The sequence below is a fragment of the Myotis yumanensis genome, unplaced genomic scaffold, assembly GCF_028538775.1.
Source record: "Myotis yumanensis isolate MYYU_CA2020_CCGP unplaced genomic scaffold, mMyoYum1.0.hap1 SCAF_5, whole genome shotgun sequence".
Taxonomy (NCBI): domain Eukaryota; kingdom Metazoa; phylum Chordata; class Mammalia; order Chiroptera; family Vespertilionidae; genus Myotis; species Myotis yumanensis.
In genome coordinates, this window is record NW_027223756.1 from 97,727,966 (window position 1) to 97,747,689 (window position 19,724).

Consider the following 19,724-nt stretch of genomic DNA (forward strand, 5'->3'; position numbering starts at 1 on the left):
GTCCCGCGATTGTGGCCAATCAGGGCTCGTCTCTCCCGAAGCGGATGGCTTTCGCCTGAGAGGAAAGGGAGTGGCTGGCGGCGCATGCGCCGGGTGGCCGACTCGAACCGAGGCTTTTATTGCTGTAGTTTATTTCCACCCCCTTCCCTCCTGTTCTCTCCCTCTCTTTCTTTTTTTTTCCGCCCTCGCTGGGGCTGTGTTGGAGGAGAGGAAGAAAGAGAGACAGAGGATTGCGTTGATCTCTTACATTCCTGGAATTTGTTATCAGCAAGACTAGCTAAGCTGTTGCACCTTTTTCAATCCTGAAAAAAAATAAAATACCAACTCTCTTTTTTTGGCATTTTTTTGCTTTAAAGCTGCCCTCTTGAAATTATTTTTTTCCCAGGAGAGAGATGTCTTATCAGGGGAAGAAAAATATTCCACGCATCACGGTGAGTTTGGCACTTGGGAAATTGTGGTCGGCCAGTAACCTTTGTGGCACAGAACATCTAAGGAATTTTTTTTAAGGAGGGGGAGGAAGAGGGACCTAACTGCCCCCCCCCCCGCCCCCGTTACTAAAGAAGGCGATCGTGGTGGCAGGAGACGCAATCATAGAATTATGAGCCACATGATTTGTAAGACATTAAAATAGCGTGAGTGCATTGAGGTCGTCCTGGGTAGCGCGCCAGAGCCGCTGTATCCTTTTATTGTCAGAGCGAGATGCTGCAGTGCCGGCCTGGGGGTGTAAGCAAATGGATGCCAGATTGAATGTGCGTGGTTGGAGCGCGGATATTGTTCTCCGGCTGCGTGCTGCGAGCTGGGCTCTAGGAGCTGGACGGGGGAATGGGAAGTGGATGGAGCTCCCTGTGCCTCCCGCCCCCGCCATAAAGGGCTTTCTGGAGCCTTCCTCCGGCTCCCGAGAAAAAGGGGCAGGTTTCAGCCTGGCGGCGGACTGACAGCAGAGGGATGCTGCAAGGGCAGGGTGCACCAGGCTGATGTGGAAACGGGAAGGAAAAAAGGGACGCGGTGATGAACAGAGAAGGGTGGGGGCCAGGAGTGGGCTTTTTGTTGACCAGGGGCCGGTGTCGGTGGCCCTCTTGGCTTTCTCGCCCTCTGGTTCGGGGCTGGCTTTCTTCTGCCTCTGTCCCTTCTGCAGCCGGGAGGCGTCCGTGCTGGCGCATACAAAGCGGGCTGGGAGGGTGGGCGCCGGGGACAGCGCCGAGCCCGGCTCGGGAGGTAATGGCGCTGCGCGACGCGCGGAGCAGATGGCCCGGCCGGGCCTCGGCAGACAATGGTCCCGTTGGCCGGAGGTGTTGGCGCACTTGTGGGGCTAGGGGTGCTTAGTTTGTAAATCACGAGAAAAACATCTACGCGATGAACTGGCGATGCTTCAGCGATGAACACAGGTTCTGACTCCCACCGCGCCCATCCTCTCCCCAGCTTTTCCTGGAAAAAATTTCGCTAGTCTTAGTTCTCTATCCACATCCCCAATGAAACGCTGGGGAGGGCGGCTGGAACGCGAGGGGTATTCATTGTTATGTAATGATGTGCAATTGCAATTGGCCAACCGATTGCTGGGTAGAACCCAGGGCCGAGGCAGAGACCGAGAGAATCCTTGAAAAGTGTAGATGTGTTCGGGGCTGGATCTGAGGGCGCGCTTGCCTCTGGTCTCCTCCTTAGCCACGGGCACCCCGGCCTCCTGTGGATGCACAAGGACACACCCATCCGCAGGAGAGAGATGTGGAGACCAAAGCACGGGGCGGGGTGTGTGCTGGAGAGGATTTTATAGGATGAGCAAGGCTGCTCAAGGGCGAGGGTGGGTAGTAGCTTTTTCTAAAAGGCCAGAGACCCAGGATCCCAAAGGGCCGGGCGAGGGGGACCCGATGTTCGATATTCTCCGTTAGGAGGAAGAAGTCTGGAGTGTGGGGGTGGAGAGCACATTGGCTGCAAGTCTCAAATAAATCGCTGTCTTCCTGAATGAAAAAGGCAGTTTCGTTTTGACAGTGTGGGGAGGAAAAAAATTAAAGAGCAAACAAGACTGACTTTTAAAAGAGCGCCCCCTCTACCCTTAAAATCTGGGTGCACTATGGAGGACCTACATAGCATGGTCTCCCTCCTTCCATCATCACAGCCGCCTCTTATGTAAGAAGCCTTCTGGAAGGCACAGAGTGAACAGGGCTTCTCTCTCTCTCTCTCTCTCTCTCTCTCTCTCTCTCTCCTCCGGGATTCACAGTGATGGCTGGGACAGGTACCACAGCGAATGAGGGAGCAGGTGGTGAAGGGCAGGGTTTCTCTTTGCTCCCAGGCAATATTTATCCTGTCAAAGTGGGATCCTGCGGGGGAGTTCTGAGTAGCCAGAGGAAAGTGTACGGGATCAGGTGACCTTGGGCAAGTGACTTAATCTCTCTGTGCCTCAGTTTCTTTATGTGTCATGGGTTAAGAATCTACTCCATCCACCTCACTGGATTTTGTGAAGGTTCTTACATTTAACTTATACAAGTGTAGGAATTGTTGTTGATTATTTAGTCCCATATGACTTTCCAAAGTCTACAGCAGACTGAAGTGTACAAAATTTAATGATCTGTTTTTCAGTATGTTAGAGAGACAATAAATACTTTGTAAACCCATGTGTACATTTTTGTGTAAAAGGATCTATCTGGGTCTCATAGTTTATGTGTTCTTCACTACACATTTGCTATAATATTTTCTTTGGCAGGTGCTAAGCATAAATAGCACTTGCTGAGAATGTTGTTTTGTAACAACTTAGAGTTAACGATTGTCAAGATGAATGCCATTCCTTTGAAATATTTTGCATGTTAAGAGGGCAATCTGTGCTTTAACTTGTAACATTTCAACCCAGTGTGGAATAGCACAGGTGTGTAGCCACTGATTTTAACGTCCCATTCCATCAAAGCCTTTGGAATAGAGATGAGTCATAAAGTAACATTTTCATTATATTCTTGGCCCTCATGTGCTGCTTGTCATATGTATTTTTTACACTAATTATATTATAAGTGAATTGACAGTTTATAGTGGTGTTAGATTTAGAACTTGTCCTCTCATCTACTTTGTCATAAAACTTTACCTTTTCCTTAACAGTTTAATAGTTAAAATGGTGTATAATTGAAGAGGTTTTTTTCTCTCTTTGCTACAATTGCTGTGATTTATCTCAAAATGAAATGCAAATATAATGAACAGGCTGAATTGAAACCTTGTTATGGTGGAACCTAGTGTGTTTGTGTCGAGTTTGCCATGACAACAGACTTTTGGTTAATTTTTTCCCCACACAAAGCTTGCCAAGAATTGACTTCCCTACATGTGGGTGTTTTTTTTTTTTTTTTTTAATGAGGTTTAGCTTAAAGCCATTAAAAAGTATTGTCTTCTGGAAAGAAGGTTTTTTGTTTGTTTTTAAATCTATGATAAGCTTTGAGCTTTACCAGCATATTTCTACTCATCATGTGTCAAATAGGTTCCTACATACAGGTTCACCATTGTCACTGAACCTTTTCAAAATTGGCTCATTTTGAGCATTAAATATATTTTTATTGATTTCAGAGAGGAAGAGAGAGGGAGAGAGATATTGAAACATCAATGATGAGAAAATCATTGATCGGTTGCCTCCTGCATGCCTCCACTGGAAACCCAGCCCACATCCCGGGCATGTGCCCTGACTGGGAATCACACTGTGACCTCCTAATTCACAGGTTGATGCTCCACATGAGCCATGCCGGCTGGGCTGAGCATCACTTTGAATAGTGAAATGTGTCCTTAGCTCACTTATTTTAGAACTAATGTTCCTCATGGGCCAGGTACACATTGTGACCTTAGTATGTCTTTGTTTCAGAGTGATCGTCTTCTGATCAAAGGAGGTAAAATCGTTAATGATGACCAGTCATTCTATGCAGACATATACATGGAAGATGGGTTGATCAAGTAAGTGTAACTCATATAGAAGAATTCGTGTACCTTCCAGTATTCCCAAGCATCACCTACAATTCACACACATAATATCAAGCTTTAGTGACTTCAAAGAGTGACTTAGTATCCATTTAAGCCCATTTTGATTGGTAGTAATTTGTGAATTTGAAAACTCAGATTTAAGGAATTCAAAGCTACAATTAAATGCATACCCATTTCCTAACGCATTATGTAACTTGCTATTTTTAACCCAGGTGACACAATTTCTTCTTGTTGCCAGCTCAAATACTTGGTTTAGGATCTATTGCATATATTAAAGGTTTTCCTAGAATGTAGTTGTTTGCATGTTTTACCCAATGGAAGGACACAAATGTGAGTATACCCTTTTCTATCAAGATAGCACATCTGCTTTCTGAATCAAGAATCCAGTGGTTGGGCCAAAGGAAAACAAATTAAGTAACATAGACAAATTACTGCCTCATCCCAAGGGAATTTTAGGTTTCATTCTTTAAGTGCCAAGAAACACCAGTAAGACTGCCCTTGTGTTGCTTGTGTATTGTGTTTCTAACAACAGAGCAATTATTGCATCAGGGTATTTTTGGATTCTAGAGGGTTAAGTGAGCTGAGTACATACCAGTATCCTTGTGCCCTTCCGACTGGGACAGCTCATAAGGCTCCAGAGAAATAGCACATCTGTTTAAAGACAAACATTGCTGCAAATGACATCTTCTGAATAAGCAGCATTCATCAAGTGCTACGGCAAACCATTGCTGAGGAGTGGAAAACTGGAGTGGATGTATCTGTTGCCTAGAAACTCAAACCCTGATTTATGACCTAAAATAGGTCCTACCATTGCCACATTTAATGTTTTCTCCATGTGTGTTTGCTTATGACAGTCTCTGCTCCAGGCTCTCACATACCATGACTTGCCTGTCCCATTCCCCCAGTTAGAATCTAGCAGAAAGACACTGGCCTAGAAGTGAGCAAGCCTGGGGGCTATTTTTAGTCATCACTAATTTGATTTTGAACTTTATCAACTTCTCCTTGATTACTTTTTTCCTTTAAAAAAAAACTGTTAGAAAGATGAAGCAGAGATATTTTTTTTAAACATTGGAAATGAATTCATATCCTTCAACATAATGAATATTAATTTTTCTGCCTTATCTGAGTTGCTAATGACATGCTTCCACATTTTCAAATTGTTTTAATCATAGTGTTCACTTATTTATTTATTTATTCATTTTTTGCTTCTCCCCTATTTTCTCTATATTGCAAAGGATTTGGTGAAAATACGTGTTTGTAAAGTGCCAACAGATCTGGAGGAAATTGCTATAAGATAATTAGCTCAACTGTGTGTTTATCGAAAAAGTGCAGTGTCATTTTATGTAAATTCCTTGGGGACTTGTTATCATTTGATTTTAGGGGTTTTCTGGTAACTAAGACTCTTTGATTAGGCCTCTGGTGCCTTATTTAACTTTTGTTTTCTAGTAAGCGCTGCATTGCTTTTTAGTTGGTGGTAGGGAGTGGGGAGTGCACATATATTATGAATAATTACAGTAACTGGAAAAGTCTAGTGAACACGGGAAGGATAGGGTGGGGCTTGGTGAAAATGTCTGTCAGATTTCACTGGATTCAAGGACATTTCATTTACCACCATTGTCACCACCCTATTAATGTAGGCAAATAGGAGAAAACCTGATTGTGCCAGGAGGGGTCAAGACCATCGAGGCCCATTCCAGGATGGTGATTCCCGGAGGGATCGACGTCCATACCCGCTTCCAGATGCCTGACCAGGGAATGACTTCTGCTGATGACTTCTTTCAAGGCACCAAGGCAGCTCTGGCTGGTGGGACCACCATGATCAGTAAGACAGCTTACAATAATAATCTTCGCACTCGGGAACCTTTACCACGGGAAAATGAGTCTGTGTTGTTTGCCTTTTTTTCTTTTAGAAGTTGCTGAACTGAGCAGTGGCTTGATCTGCCACAGAAGGGAGTGGGGGTGCGGGTGGCCAGGCAGTTGTTTTCTTACTCGCGTTTTCTGTCCAACTCTAACTTCTCCAATGGAACTTGAGAATACGGATCTAGAGAATTGTGGTAGGATAAAAGGAGTGGCTTCTTGCTTTCTCTGCCTGAGAACTTTCAGACAAAAGTTAAATTGCAAATGTGATTTGATTGTGGTTACTGTGAAAACACAGCATTCAGAGTAATCCTCAAAGCTACCAATTTTGAGCTTTTGCTCATAAGTATTTGATTCTGATTTTTAAAGAATTCTTGAGGGTGCATCTTCTCGAAATGAGGAGGGGTGCAGCACATGTTGAACCAGGAATCTCTTGTCCACTGATGAGAAAATCAGACGGGGGCAGTTCTTCCCGGCCCGCATTTGACATGAATAGAATTGAGCAGTCCTTCTTGGAGAAGGACCCACAGATAATATATTTTAAAAAAATTCTTTATTGTTGAGACCCACACATAATATTACTTCTCATTTAGATAAGAAAACTGTAGTCTACAGCCATACCACCCTGAACACACCCAATCTCGTCTGATCTGGGAAGAAACCTGTGCCCACCAGTAGCCGGGTACCCTTCATGTTTTGCTTTGAAGGGTTTATGCTTTTCATTCCGCCAAATCTAAAGTCTGTTTCTGGGGTCATAGCACACACGTTAGGAGTTTACTTACGAATGGTCAGTTTTCAGCATGCCTACTGATTGCCCCTTTGACAAATATTTTGTTTTTGAGGAGATAAGCAAACTGCACAGTGGCCAGCAGACACATATTAAAAAAAAAGAAAAGATTTTATCCAAGAGTGAAAGTCAACATACAATCTGTCCGAAAAGCTAACAGAAGACTTAGCTATGTATACTTTAGGAAAACCTATCTTAACTGGTTATTTTTCAGAATGATGGTCTCTTTACCTGTGGCTTCAGGGTCTGTCTTGAAGCTTCCTCTTTTCTATCCTACCACCTACAAGAACGTCACCTGCCTTGCCCTCCTAGTCTGAACTCCCCTACATTTTAAATCACATACTCACCTCCTCGCATTCTCTCTGTCCTGGTCTTCCGTGTGTCTGAAGGGTCAGAGACCACTCTCCTGTTTCAGCTTTCTCATCACTGCCCAGAAAGAGCCTCCAAGCTTAGGCCTTCATCTTTCTTTCTTTTAAAATATTTTTTATTTATTTCAGAGAGGAAGGGAAAGGGAGAGAGATAGAAACATCAATGATGAGAGAGAATCACTGATCGGCTGCCTCCTGCACGCCCCCTAATGTGGATCGAGCCCACAACCCGGGCATATGCCCTTGACCGGAATCGAACCCAGGCCCTTCAGTCCACAGGCTGACGCTCTATCCACTGAGCCAAACCAGCTAGGGCTCATATTTCTTTCTTGCTGCACACATCACCTAACCTAGCAGGTGCATTCTCAAGGGGGCCCTCCCCGCATGCCTTGGGACTCTGGCCTCATGGGAAAGCCTGCTGTTTTGTCAGCTGTATCTGTCAGGATGCACTTGGCACTACTGGGCATTTCTGTCTCTCCTCCAAGGCCTGCTGGGGAGCCACACTTGGAGCTTGGAAAAGCTTGCTGTCAGCCTGCAAGGTCAAATCAAGGTTATAGTCTGCCTCTGGTGTGGATTCATATGGGGTCCCTGTAGGTCCCAGCATTGGTCACCAAGTATTAATAAGTCCTTCCTGAGGGAGTGGCCAGTGATGCCGGCCCCTGGAGGAATTGCTGGGCCGGAGCCCTCCGTGGTGGAAGTGTCCCCAGTTCTGGTCTCTCTAACACTAACTTGCTGTGTGACCTTGGCATGTCGCCTCAGTTCTCTGGGCTTTAGCTGCTCATCGGCACAGTGAGGGTGTGCACTAGATGGCCCTGGGGTACTTTCCGGCTCCTGCCTTGGAGCTCAGAGACAGTTTTCCTCTAATAACATGTGTTTTGTTCAATAGATACAGAAAATTCTGTTTTTTTCTCAGACATCCTTGAAAGACCCCATCAGTCATTCCTGAATGTGCTTCTGCACTCCTCACTCTGGGCCCATTCTTGGCCCCTCTCCTGCTTCTTGTCCCTTTTGTGCCTTCCCTTTCCTGCCACCTTCACCAGGTAGGCATATCCCTTCTTGCCAACGCCCTGCCTTCTCTCTTGGGCCTTCTTTCTCAGTGGCTGTGGGCTTCTCTTCCTTCATTTCAGGTGGTTGCTTCTGTGCAGGGATAAGGGACATCCTCATGAGCCTAGCAGCTGGTCCAGGGACCCGGAATAGTCAGCAGATGCCTAATGGCAGATTGGAATGAAGGAGCAATGAGCAGTCAGACTGCCTGCCCTGCTCAGTTGGGCAGAATGTGTTCACATTTTAATGCAGGTGTGGGATGCATTAAAGAGTAGGGGGATTTAATGAGCAAACACCAAAGAATAAAAGTCATCAGAAGTGGCAAGGATGTGGTCAGTTGTCCCACCCCAAACTCCACTGTTTTTACATCCAGAGAAAAGTGTTAGCTACGCTTACAGATAACCACCGTGGTTACTGACCTCCATAGAATTTCCACTAGCCTGCCCGTCCTTCCCTCAGGAGATAAGCAGTAATCATGCCGATGAGGAAACCGGGATGTTTTCCTGCTGGCTGGTCATACTTTCTGCATTGCTTCAAGCGACTGCGTGGCCCGGGCATGCTTTCCAGAGAAGGAGCCTTGCACAGAACTAGCTTAAGGTGGCTTCATCGGTATCCATGATCTGCTCCTTTGGTGAGCTCGGAGCTTCTTTAATCACTACCGAGGCCAGAAAGAAATGCTTAGAGATTCAAGTGCAAACTTGCAGAGACAAGCCATTGAAGTAAGCAGTTTGGTACAACGAAGCCTGCACCTCTTCCTCCCATCTTTCTGTCTTTTTCCAAGCCATGTCACCTGCCCCCTTCCATGTGTTTCCCAGGTCAGAGGGTCTGGGGGTGTCATTTCTCTCTGACATGGCATGGCCCACAGAGGAGAATGCAGCCGAATATTCCCAGTTTAAAAATGGAGGTGACGCTCCAGCAGCAGAAAATAATATTATTGCCGCCAAACAGAGCCTTCTATTGAGACTTGCATAGTGAGACCTTTGTCTGCGGCACTCAGCACAGGGCAGAAGGAACGCCCTTTGCCCTTTCCATCCAGTGATGGCAGAGGTCCAGACGTGCCCTGCAGGCAGCATCCAGGCTGGCTGAAGGGTCCCGGAGGTGGCACGGGTGCTGCTTGGGGAAAATGCTGCTGGCTTTCCAGCGGTGTTATGATCATCATCATTAAGACCCCAGAGTCTCCTGGAAGCAGGTGGGGAAAGTTCTCTGCATTTTAAAGAGGGGAGACTGAGGCCAGAGGGAAGGGCGTAGCTTGCCAACACACCCTGTGCCTTAGGGGACAGGTATGGAGTGCACACCACCACCTGCTGGATGACCTGACTTTAAGCTTCAATCGCCTCAACTGCAAAATGGGGAAAGTTGTTTCAAATACTGACTTGGAGGCCTCACAGCAGCACCCAGCCGTAGTAGTGAGCACTCAGATGTTAGTATTACCCATCTCACTTAAGGTGCCAGCAACCTCCCCTCCCTGTTGACACCCCCACTCGTCCTCTACTTTCTCAGCAGAGCCAGGGGCTGCAGCTGCAGGAGGGTCTGACCGAGCATCTGCTGGGAGCAGGGCTTCTCCGAGCAGGTCAGCAGACTGTTCCTGGTGTCACAGTCTTGGTTGCATCTTAAAACATTCACTTCCTGAGCCCCACCCGACCAATCAAAGCAGAGAGTCTGCGGGTGGAACCTGTGAACCTGCATTGGGATCCGGTGATTGCTGTTTGAAAGTGTGGATCTCGGGAGGTGGGGGTCCATGCCGGCTCTGTGGATTCTAGATCTCCAAGGAGCGGGAGCCCCAGCCCAGAGAGGAGAGCCTGGCTGTCATGTCTGCTCACCTGGGCACAGCATGCCCAAAGGGACTTCCTCCCCTCCCCCCTGGTGTCACCCAGCAGAGATGAGGACGGGACTGGAGCACAGAGAAGGCGAGGACAGAGAAGGCTGCCAGCTGGGAAGGCCCTCTTCCTGAACTCCGGACTGTCATTTACCTACGGGGTGTGGCTCCTGGGAGCGCCCCAGGCACCTCCATGCAGCCATCCCCAAGCAGACACACCATTTCTCCCACACTCCTGCCGCCCAGCCTCAGAGAGGGCTGTCCCCGCTGTCATGCTGGTTTAGGCCCACAGTCACCCTGTGCTGAATCGAGTCAGTTTTGTCTCTTATCTCTGGCACCCAACCCTTTACTGCCCCTGACTCAGACCTCTGTCACCTCCTTGCCTTCTGAGGAGTCTCCCTGCCCACCCCGGCTCTGCAGCTTGGGCTCATCCTGCACATGCTGATCCTGACTCCCTCCTCCAAGACCCTCCGTGGCTCCTCCTGCTCCCAGAATGCAGCCCAAGCGCAGGGCCCTCTGTGACGTGGCCCCGTCCTGCTGCTCAGCCTGGCTCACTTTGCCACCTCAGTCAGAATGCCCTTCCCCCTTCCCTCTGCCCACGGGAATCTTTGTTACCCTTCTAGGCCTAGCCCAGGTGCCACTCCATCCCAAAGCCTCTGCTCAGCCCCCTTCCTGGAAATCTGCTGCTGCTTCTTGGCAGCTAGGCAATCATTGGGCTTTTATCCACGGCCCCTAAGCCATCATCCTGTGTTACAGTTTGATCAAGGCTCTTCTGTCTCTTTCGTTTGAATATTCCCCATCCACCCAGCCCTGCCACTCAGTTACTGCCTGCTGTTGGATGGATGGGTGGATGGGTGGATGGGTGGGTGGATGGATGGATGGATGGATGGATACACTAACAGGACTTGGTTTTCTGCTTCATCTGATGCCTGAAGCCTGAGAATCCTGGGATGGGAGGAGGGTTTATAGTCTGATGTTTGCAGCCTCTTCACCAGTATCCTCGTTTCTGGATCTTCTGCGAAGGCAGTGGGATAGCAGCTCTCATGCTGGTTGTTTGTGGGAGAGCTTGCATCTGAGGGCACAGGTCCCAGCTATTTGAGGAGTGGCTCTGAGCACCATGGCAGACTCCGTGGTCATTCCCCAAACCCCTTGGGCTTGCCCCAGCTCCTGGAGAGCCTCGCCCGGAGGCAGGCAGCCAGAGCACGGGCGAGGTGGCTTCCCAGGCCCCGCTGGCTGGCTCTCCTGGGGAGACATGGCTCAGTGTCACTGTGGCACATCCACTGCTTGTCATTTTTGCATCCATGTGGCATTTGGGTTTGCTCCCTACTTCTGACTAGTACACGTGTGTGAACACACACACACACACACACACACACACACTATAATATGAATGTATCTGTAATTGATACTTTGATTATTCCCTTTGCATCATTCATTTGACTCGGGTTAGAAAATGTTTACAAAATAGCCCGACCACATCAGACTAAAGTTTCCAAGTCCAGGACCAGAGTTGTCACCACAAAATGTGCCCGTGGCCTGGCGATTAGAAAGCCACGTTATCCGGTGGCTGTTGGAGCAGCTGTCTGCCTGTCCCTCCTGAGTCCTCCCCAGGCCCCACGTGGGCGAGGTCACACATTTCGCCTGAGGACACCAGTGCCTTCTGCAAGCAGACACCATGGGGCTGGGCCTCGCAGGTGTTTTGGTGCAAATCTCACCCACCAGTGACTGGACTGGAAGAGTCCGTCCACTCCTGGGATATTGGCTGATCACCTAGCACCGGTGGAGGAGAGGGGAAAAGACGTGCGTCCTGGGAGGTAGCACAGCGTTCCTGGATGCCCAGCGCACACACTTTCCCAAACGCTTTCCTCATGATGGAGGCCCGCTGGGGCTCCACCACCAGCCTCCAAGCTGGTCCTCCCAGAGCAGGGACATTCCTGCTTGCGTCCCTAGGCCCTATGTCCTGGACATCGTGACAGTTATCCTGGTGTCCCCTGGATTCCTTGCCTGGCTCCAGGCCTGAGAGCTGGGAGCTTTGGAAATCATTCCACTCCAAAAGGGAGTGGGTCTTCCCCTCTCAAGACAGTGCCTGCAACCTCCCCTCCAGTTCTGAGTGCTGCACCCAGGGCTCGGGAAGTCTCAGTACTCGGATGCTCCCAGAGACTCTGCCCCGACTCCATCTGTGGGATGTGCAGACGGTAGGGGTTCCTCTCAGTCCTGGTGCCCGGAATGACAGCGAGAGCCAGGAGAGGTTGTGGGGAAGTGGAACGGTAGGGCTCCACGAAGTCTTTGGGTGTGAGGGACAGGCTCTCCGTGGTCAGCACCCCATGGGCTCAGGGTGCTGTGTGCTAGATAAGAGCCTGCCTGGCACACACATGTCCGAGGAGACCCTGGATCTGTGCCCGGCTGAGTGACCTGGGCAGAGACTTCTGGACTATCATTTTTAGAGGCCCCCGGCATACATGGAAGCTGTCCCTGCTGGCAGCTGAATGAGACCTCGTTGATCCTTCTGTTCTTGATAGCTTTTACACTGCTTTCTGGGGCACCTTTTTTTTTTTCATATGATACTTGTACTGAACCCCTCTAGCGGCAGATAAGACTGAGTAAAGAAGAGCTGCTCTGGCTGGCATGGTGGGCTGTGGGGGAGCCCTGATCCTTGCTCCCTTTCTCCCTGTCCTCCCCCTTGACAGCCCCTCTGGAGAAGGATTCCCTCACTGCCTGCCCCGCTGCCTACCTCCCCCAGAGCAGGGGCCCTGCACAGCTCCCACGCAGAGTGGTGGGGAAAAGGGTGTTTAGTAAGAAGGAACATACCCACAGTCACTTAAGAGAGCTCCTAGCAGCCACACTAACTTTTCCGTGGTTTTGTTTAATGAACTTCCTTCTGTTCAAGACAGGAACCAGGACAGAGCACTCATTGCAGTTCCCCTGCCTAGGTTTGCTTTGCTTTTCACGAGAGCCCATAATAGGTGAATACTCTTCCTTTAAAAAAGTTAATGGTGCACAGTGTTTTAAAGGAAAAATAACTGTCTGGGGAGGGGTGGCCACGTCACTGGAGTTTTCCTATCTACTGTGGGTAGCTCCGGCCCCAAACCACCCCACTCCGTTTGAGGCCCTCTCCCCTTCCTTCCCTTTTCCCCTCTTTGAGACCATCTCCCTGTTTCTTCTCCGGAAAATGATTATTTATTTCTTTGGGTTTTGAGGGCTCTGCTTCTGACTTGCTGCTGTTGTTGGGTGAAGCCATTTACCCAAATTCCTTGCTTTTAGTCCGTCTTAACTGCCATGGTAATGACATAGGGGCATCACAGTGAGTAGAAATTAGAGTTCTTTCTGGTTAACCCATTTGGGAGGCAGCTTTCTTTGAATGTGACTAAATGTTCCCCTAATGATAGAGAGGGTGCGGCGGGGGTGGGTCTCTGTGGCCGCGGCTGACTAGCTGGTAGAAGGGATTTTGCAATGAGCCAGGGCAGTAGTTACCAATGTCGAGTGCACACTGGAACCCCCTGGGGAATTTTCATAAAATAACAGAGACCAGAATTTGTGACTTCATTGTTCTGGGGTGGGCCTGGGCGTCGGAGATTCAAGCTTCTAGGGGACAGCCAGGATTTAGGGCCAGGGTTCTAGGTGCTTCTAGCAGCGGGACTTCTGCTGAAATTGAGTGGACGTCTGCCAAGCTTTTCTACAAGCTAGCGGTGGCACACCTCTGCCCTCGGGCCCCTGCTGTGTCCTGTCTTCTTTGAAGGGCAGGGGATTACACTGTCTTCATGTGGGGGGTGGTCTCTGTAGCCAGGTGCCCCCCCTCCCCAGAAGCTAATGAAGCAGGGTGGGTAGAGCTAATGTCACCGAAAGGGCCTCCTCCCTCAGCTGCTGTTTTTGGTGTCCTGAGGTTTTACTTGGCTAATTAGGACACTGGCTAGACTTGGCGTTAGTGGGCTGAGAGGTGGTGAGCAGGAACAGGGCAGGTGGTGGGATGGGAGGGAGGGGAGGCGAAGGCAGCTGGAGTGGGACTGCTGCCCCCAGCCCTGTGGGCCACCTGCTGAGCTGGTTTCCCTGAGAACACCCTGCTGCCTTTAGGTTGCATCAATAGTGTTTATGACCTAATCTCCCTCTAATGATGGGTCAGAGCTGGAATCCTTCCTTGTGGGGAGCCTGTGAGGGAAAAATCAAAAGAGCTGGTAATAACATAGAATCCTAGGCTCTGAAGGCAGCCGCGGAGACCTCCTGTCCCAGCGTCTCTCCCAGCTGCTGAAAGCGGCTGGACATGCTTCAGAGGTGCCATGGCAAGGAACACCACCGCCGGGGTGGGAGCACGCCAGGAACCAGGTCTACGTTTAATTTTTCTTTCTAGTACTTTTTGTTTGAGTGTGACCATCCGATATATTTCTAGATGGCTAGTTCCACGTTATAAAATGGAGACAATCGATTACAATTTCTTAGGATTTTGTTGAGTGAGGTTGTTTGTACCAAACTATTTTGTTAATCCTCACCCTTTTCCATTGATTTTTAGAGAGAGTGGAAGGAAAGGGGGGAGAGAGAAACATCGATGTGAGAGAGATATATTGGTTGGTTGCCTCCCACATGTTCCCTCACCGGGGCTGGGGATGGAACCTGCAACCCAGGTACATGCCCTTGACTGGGAATTGAACCCTCAACCCTTTTGTCCGAGGGCCGATGCTCTAACCACTGAGCAAACAGGCCAGGGCTGTACCAAACTATTTAAAAATGATTATTGTGATACTTTTGGTACTTGTGTGAATCTATCTGTCTGTCTGTCTATCTATCTATCTATCTATCTATCTATTAACATCTATCTCTCAATTATCATCTAATCTATCATGTTACTAATTTATCATGTACCTTATCTATCTAGCTATCTAATCTACTGCTATATATCCAAACTTGTATCATCTATCTAATATCTATCATCTAATCTGTCTACCTATATCTATCTGTCTGTCTATCACCCATTCATTTGTTTCTCCTGATCCAAGGATGCAGTCACACGCCAGATTCCAGATAGCTTTTTCCCTTTACTGTGAGATTAGGAAGGGAGTTCAAGGCTTGCTTCATCTCCAACCCATGCCACGGGATTTGTGTTTTGAACACAGCGGGAAAAGCAGCTCCGAATAAGAAGCTTCATATATATGAATTACTTTTAACTTATTTTCCCCTCCAAATAATTGCTGGAGAATTTGGGGCCTACATTTCTTGACAACACACCCGGTCCCACAGATGCAAAGAAGTGTCACCAGGAAACAGCTCATCAAGTTAATAACTCGTTCTAGCTTTGAATTTTCAGCCAAAAAGAGGAATTCAAATGAAACCAACGTTATAGTTGGTTGTTACTGTGCTGTTGAAGGCCTGGTCCCCTCTGTTTCTCCTAGTGGATTCATTGTGGTCTCATCAAAGAGGCCTGCATTCCTGGCTGAGCCTGCACTGACATTTCCCTGTGCACAGCCTGCAGCTCGCGAGCTTCCTGTGCGCAGCTGGGGGTCGGTCCTCTGGCAGCACTGGTGACAGATTCTTCCCCAGAGGGTATTTCAGCTAAGGAAGCATTTAGTCATGCAGGGCCCAACGCTCAGAAGCATGGCGGCAGTCCTGGCAAAATGCAGGCTGTCTCTGCTCAGGCGTGGGGAGTGACTCACTCCTCTTGCGTGGCATGGCATCCAATGGAGCGGCTGTGTGGGGCCCCTCGGAGATGAAAGTCCTGGTCCCTGGCCCACACTGCCCATCTGGCAGAGATAGACAGCTGCCTTTTCTTTGCCGTTCACATCTCCTGCTTCTGTCATTCAGCAAGCAGGCCTTATTATTGTTATTTATCTAGTCTGTGCCTTGGTTCATTAGCTACACAAACCATGGGGGATAAAAGGCAGGCAGAGCGCATCCATAGGTAAGATAAGAAGGTAGTTGAGTAGAAAACTATGCCCTATGGGTTGACTCGGGGCCACTCTGAGCCTGGGGGAGGGGCTGGACTTAGTCGTTTGGAGGAAATGCAATTTTTGTTTCATAGCTTTAAATGAAACCTGAGTGCCAGTATTGGTGGTATGTTTTCAAAGTGTCATTTTACACCATTGTAAGCAGGGCGGGCATTTAAGGGACTGTCCAAATGGATGCACGTTTGAGAGTGAAAATGGGTACTACCAATTTTTACCTCAGGACAACGACGCAAGCCAGCACTGTCCCAAGTAAACCCAGTTATACATCATTCTTCATCTCAGGGGCTTGCGTTGAATTCTCTGGTCCTCTGATGAGCTCAGAAAGGGACCGACCAGTGGCTGCTCTTTGGACCCCTCCACTGACCTGCAAGGAATCATAGCCAGGAGCTGCCTGGCTCCATCCTCTGCACAGGAGATGGTTAGAAGAAGGGTCATTTGGAGGGAGCAGGTGGTTGATACTGTTTACTGGGGATTCGGGAGCCACACAAGCCCTCTCTACACACTGTGTCTAATTCTCATGCCAATCCTGAAATTAGGTGGGCTTCTCCTCATGCCATATACACGAGGAAATGGGAAGCCCAGAGGAGCCAGGTGACTTGTCTAAAGCCACGAAGCATGCAAGAGTTAGGCCTGAAATTCTGACCCAACCTCTCGGCCAGTGGCACCCACAGATCACAGGATAAAGGAGCCCCCCCCCCCCCCCCTTTTAAATTGATTTTAAAGAGAAGAAGGGAGAGGGAGAGATAGAAACATCAGTGATGGTAGAGAATCATCGATCAGCTGCCTCCTGCACGCCAGAAGATCGAGTCTACAACTTGGGCATGTGCCCTGACCGGGAATCAAACTGTGACCTCCAGGTTCATGGAACGACGCTCAACCACTGAGCCACCCTAGCCAGGCCCTGTTTGCTTTCTAACAATTAAGAAATGTGCTCCTGAGTACTGCTGTGGGCCCTGCATCCTGCCAGGTGCTTCACAGACATCCGATGCAGCCGTACCTGGAGTTGGCCAGCAGGTGGTGGGCTTGGATACACCCCTCAGAAACGGAAAGCTTTAGGTCCAACTTTTATTTAAAAGTATTTTTTTCTGGAATATCAAGTGAGAAAGTGATCAGAGAGTGACCCTCTTTCCCGAATCGGGGGGCTGTGCCTCGGGGGGAAGATGCTCACCAAGATGGTGCTGTGTTGGGTATCTCTGTTCTCCCAGCGGAAGCACTGCATTAGTGACCTAATTTCCCCTGCCCCCTGGAGGCATTTGGAGAGCAATCAAGAGGAGTAACTGATGTCATGCATTCATCAACTGGACTTAATCTCTCTTCCGGGAGGCCAGGGGCCTTCCACACAGGGCCAGACTGTGCTGCGCGCTGTCACGCAGGCAGCCTCGGAGGCCCTGCCTGGGTCTCGTCCTTCATCGAGCTCCCCCGGCTCCGCTCCCCATAGGAAACACCTCAGGCAGATGGCATTTTTTTGAGGAGGCACAGGGGCAGGGAGGAACATCAAACACTTTCTCAAAGTTGGGTTTGCTATGCTGTACATTGTTTTTTCCTTTATGGAGATAATCCAAGGGGAAGTATGAGGTATAACGGAAAGAATTTGAGGCCTGAACTTCTTGACGACACATCTTCATGGAGCTGGGAGTCGGGACCTTAATTCTGGTCTGGATTCTGCTGCTCATTCCCTCAGGCACGTTGCCCCAGTCTCTGTCTTGCTTTTGTCAACTGTCGAAAGGGTTTGGGTCAGCCTTTCTTGCCCAAAAAGGTTGCTATAAGGATTCAGGGAGATGGTGGGTAGGACAGGTTACCTTCATGGTGGTGAGGGGTTAGGCCCTTCAGCCCAGTTTTGCTCCTGACCATCAAAACTTAATATATATATATATATGAAATTGATATCAGAGAGGAAGGGAGAGGAGGAGAGAGATAGAAACATCAATGATGAGAGAGAATCACCAACTGGCCACCTCCTGCAAGCCCCCTCTGGGGATCAAGCCCCATGCGTCCCAGCCAGGATCAAACCAAGACCTCCTGGTTCATAGGTCTACACTCAACCACTGAGCCATGCTGGCTGGCCTGTCAAAACTTTTTATCATGATACCCGGATACTGGAAATTTGAAGGGCTAAATGTGTTTTGTATTATTGAGCTCACCAATCCTCTCATTTCATCACACACCCTTTTTTTTTTTAACCCTTCTTTCATCAGGAAACAATTAAAATGGTCAACGTAGCTCTGAAATGGTAATTTTTTTGACTTTACGGTTAGAGTTGGCCTCATAGTGATCGATAGGTTTTCCATCCAGTATTATACCAGAAAATGTGTTTCCCTCTTCATGTATGGGCTTGGCCCTTTCTTGTCCTCCTTCTCTTTGTTCTTACAGCCTATTCTTGCGGCATGTTTAAGGGATTTCATCAAATAAAGATGCTGAGTAACAGAGCCTTATTATTTTAGGCTTGCTTCATTCATTCATCATTTATTTGTTTTGTGTTAGCTTACACAAACTAGATTAACTAAAATTTATTTTAAAATTTATATATAATTTATATAGCATAAAATCCACCCTTTTAAATTCAGTGGTTTTTAGTATTGCCATAGAATTGTGCAACCAACGATTACTTTTATTTAATTTCAGAACATTTTTACTGCCCCCAAAAGAAACTCCATACCAATTCACAACTTCCCATTCCCAGCCCCTGCCAAATACCAGTCTACTCACAGCCTCCATGGATTTGCCTGTTCTGGACATTTCATATAAATGGAATCATATGACATGTGCCTTTCGTGTCTGCCTTCTTTCGTTCACCATGTTTTCAAGGCTCATGCCCATTGTAGCCTGTATCAGCACTTCATTTTTTTTTGTTATATTTTTTATTGATTTCAGAGAGAAAGGGAGAGGGAAAGAGAGGTAGAAACATCAGTGATGAGAGAGAATCATTGATTGGTTGCCTCCTGCACGTCCCACTTTGGGGATTGAGCCCACAACCCGGACATGTGCCCTGACTGGGAATCAAACCATAACCTCCTGGTTCATAGGTCAATGCTCAACTGCTGAGCCATGCTGGCTGGGCAGCACTTCATTTTTATGGCTGAATAATATTGTACTAATGTTCATTTGGCCCTGGCTGGTGTGGCTCAGTTAGATGGAGCATCATCCCATACACCAAAATGTTGCGGGTTCGATTCCCAGTCAGGGCACATACCGGGTTGTTGGTTCAATGCCCTGGTTGCTGGCTCGATCCAATTGGGGTGTACAGGAGGCAACTGATCGATGTTTCTCTCTCCCTCTTCCTCTCTCTAAAATAAATAAAAACATGTCCTTGGGTGAAGATTAAAAAAAGAATTAAATTACTAAAAAAATAACAATAATGTTTACTCACGGACAAGTGTTTACATGCGCCTCTGCCTCATTTCTCTTGGAGTGAATTTCTGGGTCCTAGGGTAATACTTCTTTACTTCTTGAGGAACTGCCAGACCGTTTCCACAGTGGCTGCACCGTTTTACGTTCCCACAAGCAGAGTTTGAAGGCTCCAATCTCTCCACGTCCTCGCCAGCACTTGTTATCATCTGTCGTTTGATCACAGCCATCCCGGGGGAGTCAGGATATCATTATGGTTTTGGTTTTAGGCTCTACTTTAAGGCCATTTCAGTTTTACACTCACTCCTAGCCACACTTATCTTGATCTATGATGTGAGAATTTGGTTTTGAGTATATTTTCCTCATCCTGCATGGAGACATCTGATGTGAAAAGTAGAAGGACGTTCCTGGTGGTGAGAGTAGAATTGAAATCAGGGACGTCCCAGAGGAGGGGACTCAGCCCTCCCTCACTGCCACCCCCTGGAGCCCTCTCCCAGGCTAGCTGGAATGCAGACTCCGTCCTCCCAGACTGGCTCCCTCTCACCACGTGGCCCCGTTTTGCCATCTTTTATGACCACCCTTTGCTCTGCTTTCTCCCAGGGAGCACAGGTAGATGGCCTGGGCCAGGGAGGGAAGTT

General features: G+C 48.4%; 1 protein-coding gene across 3 annotated transcripts in view; it reads left to right on the forward strand.

The window, feature by feature from the left end:
• The window catches only part of DPYSL2 (dihydropyrimidinase like 2), a 104,280-nt gene that overhangs the window by 36,643 nt on the left and 47,913 nt on the right, over nucleotides 1–19,724 (forward strand). For 2 of the 3 annotated variants that reach the window (XM_070416627.1, XM_070416628.1), the window contains 2 exons: nucleotides 3,824–3,912; nucleotides 5,577–5,761. In XM_070416627.1, coding sequence (XP_070272728.1) covers nucleotides 3,824–3,912; nucleotides 5,577–5,761 — 274 coding nt within the window. Of the gene's footprint in view, nucleotides 1–17; nucleotides 432–3,823; nucleotides 3,913–5,576; nucleotides 5,762–19,724 lie in introns of those variants that run through there. The other variant, XM_070416629.1, reaches the window with a different exon arrangement.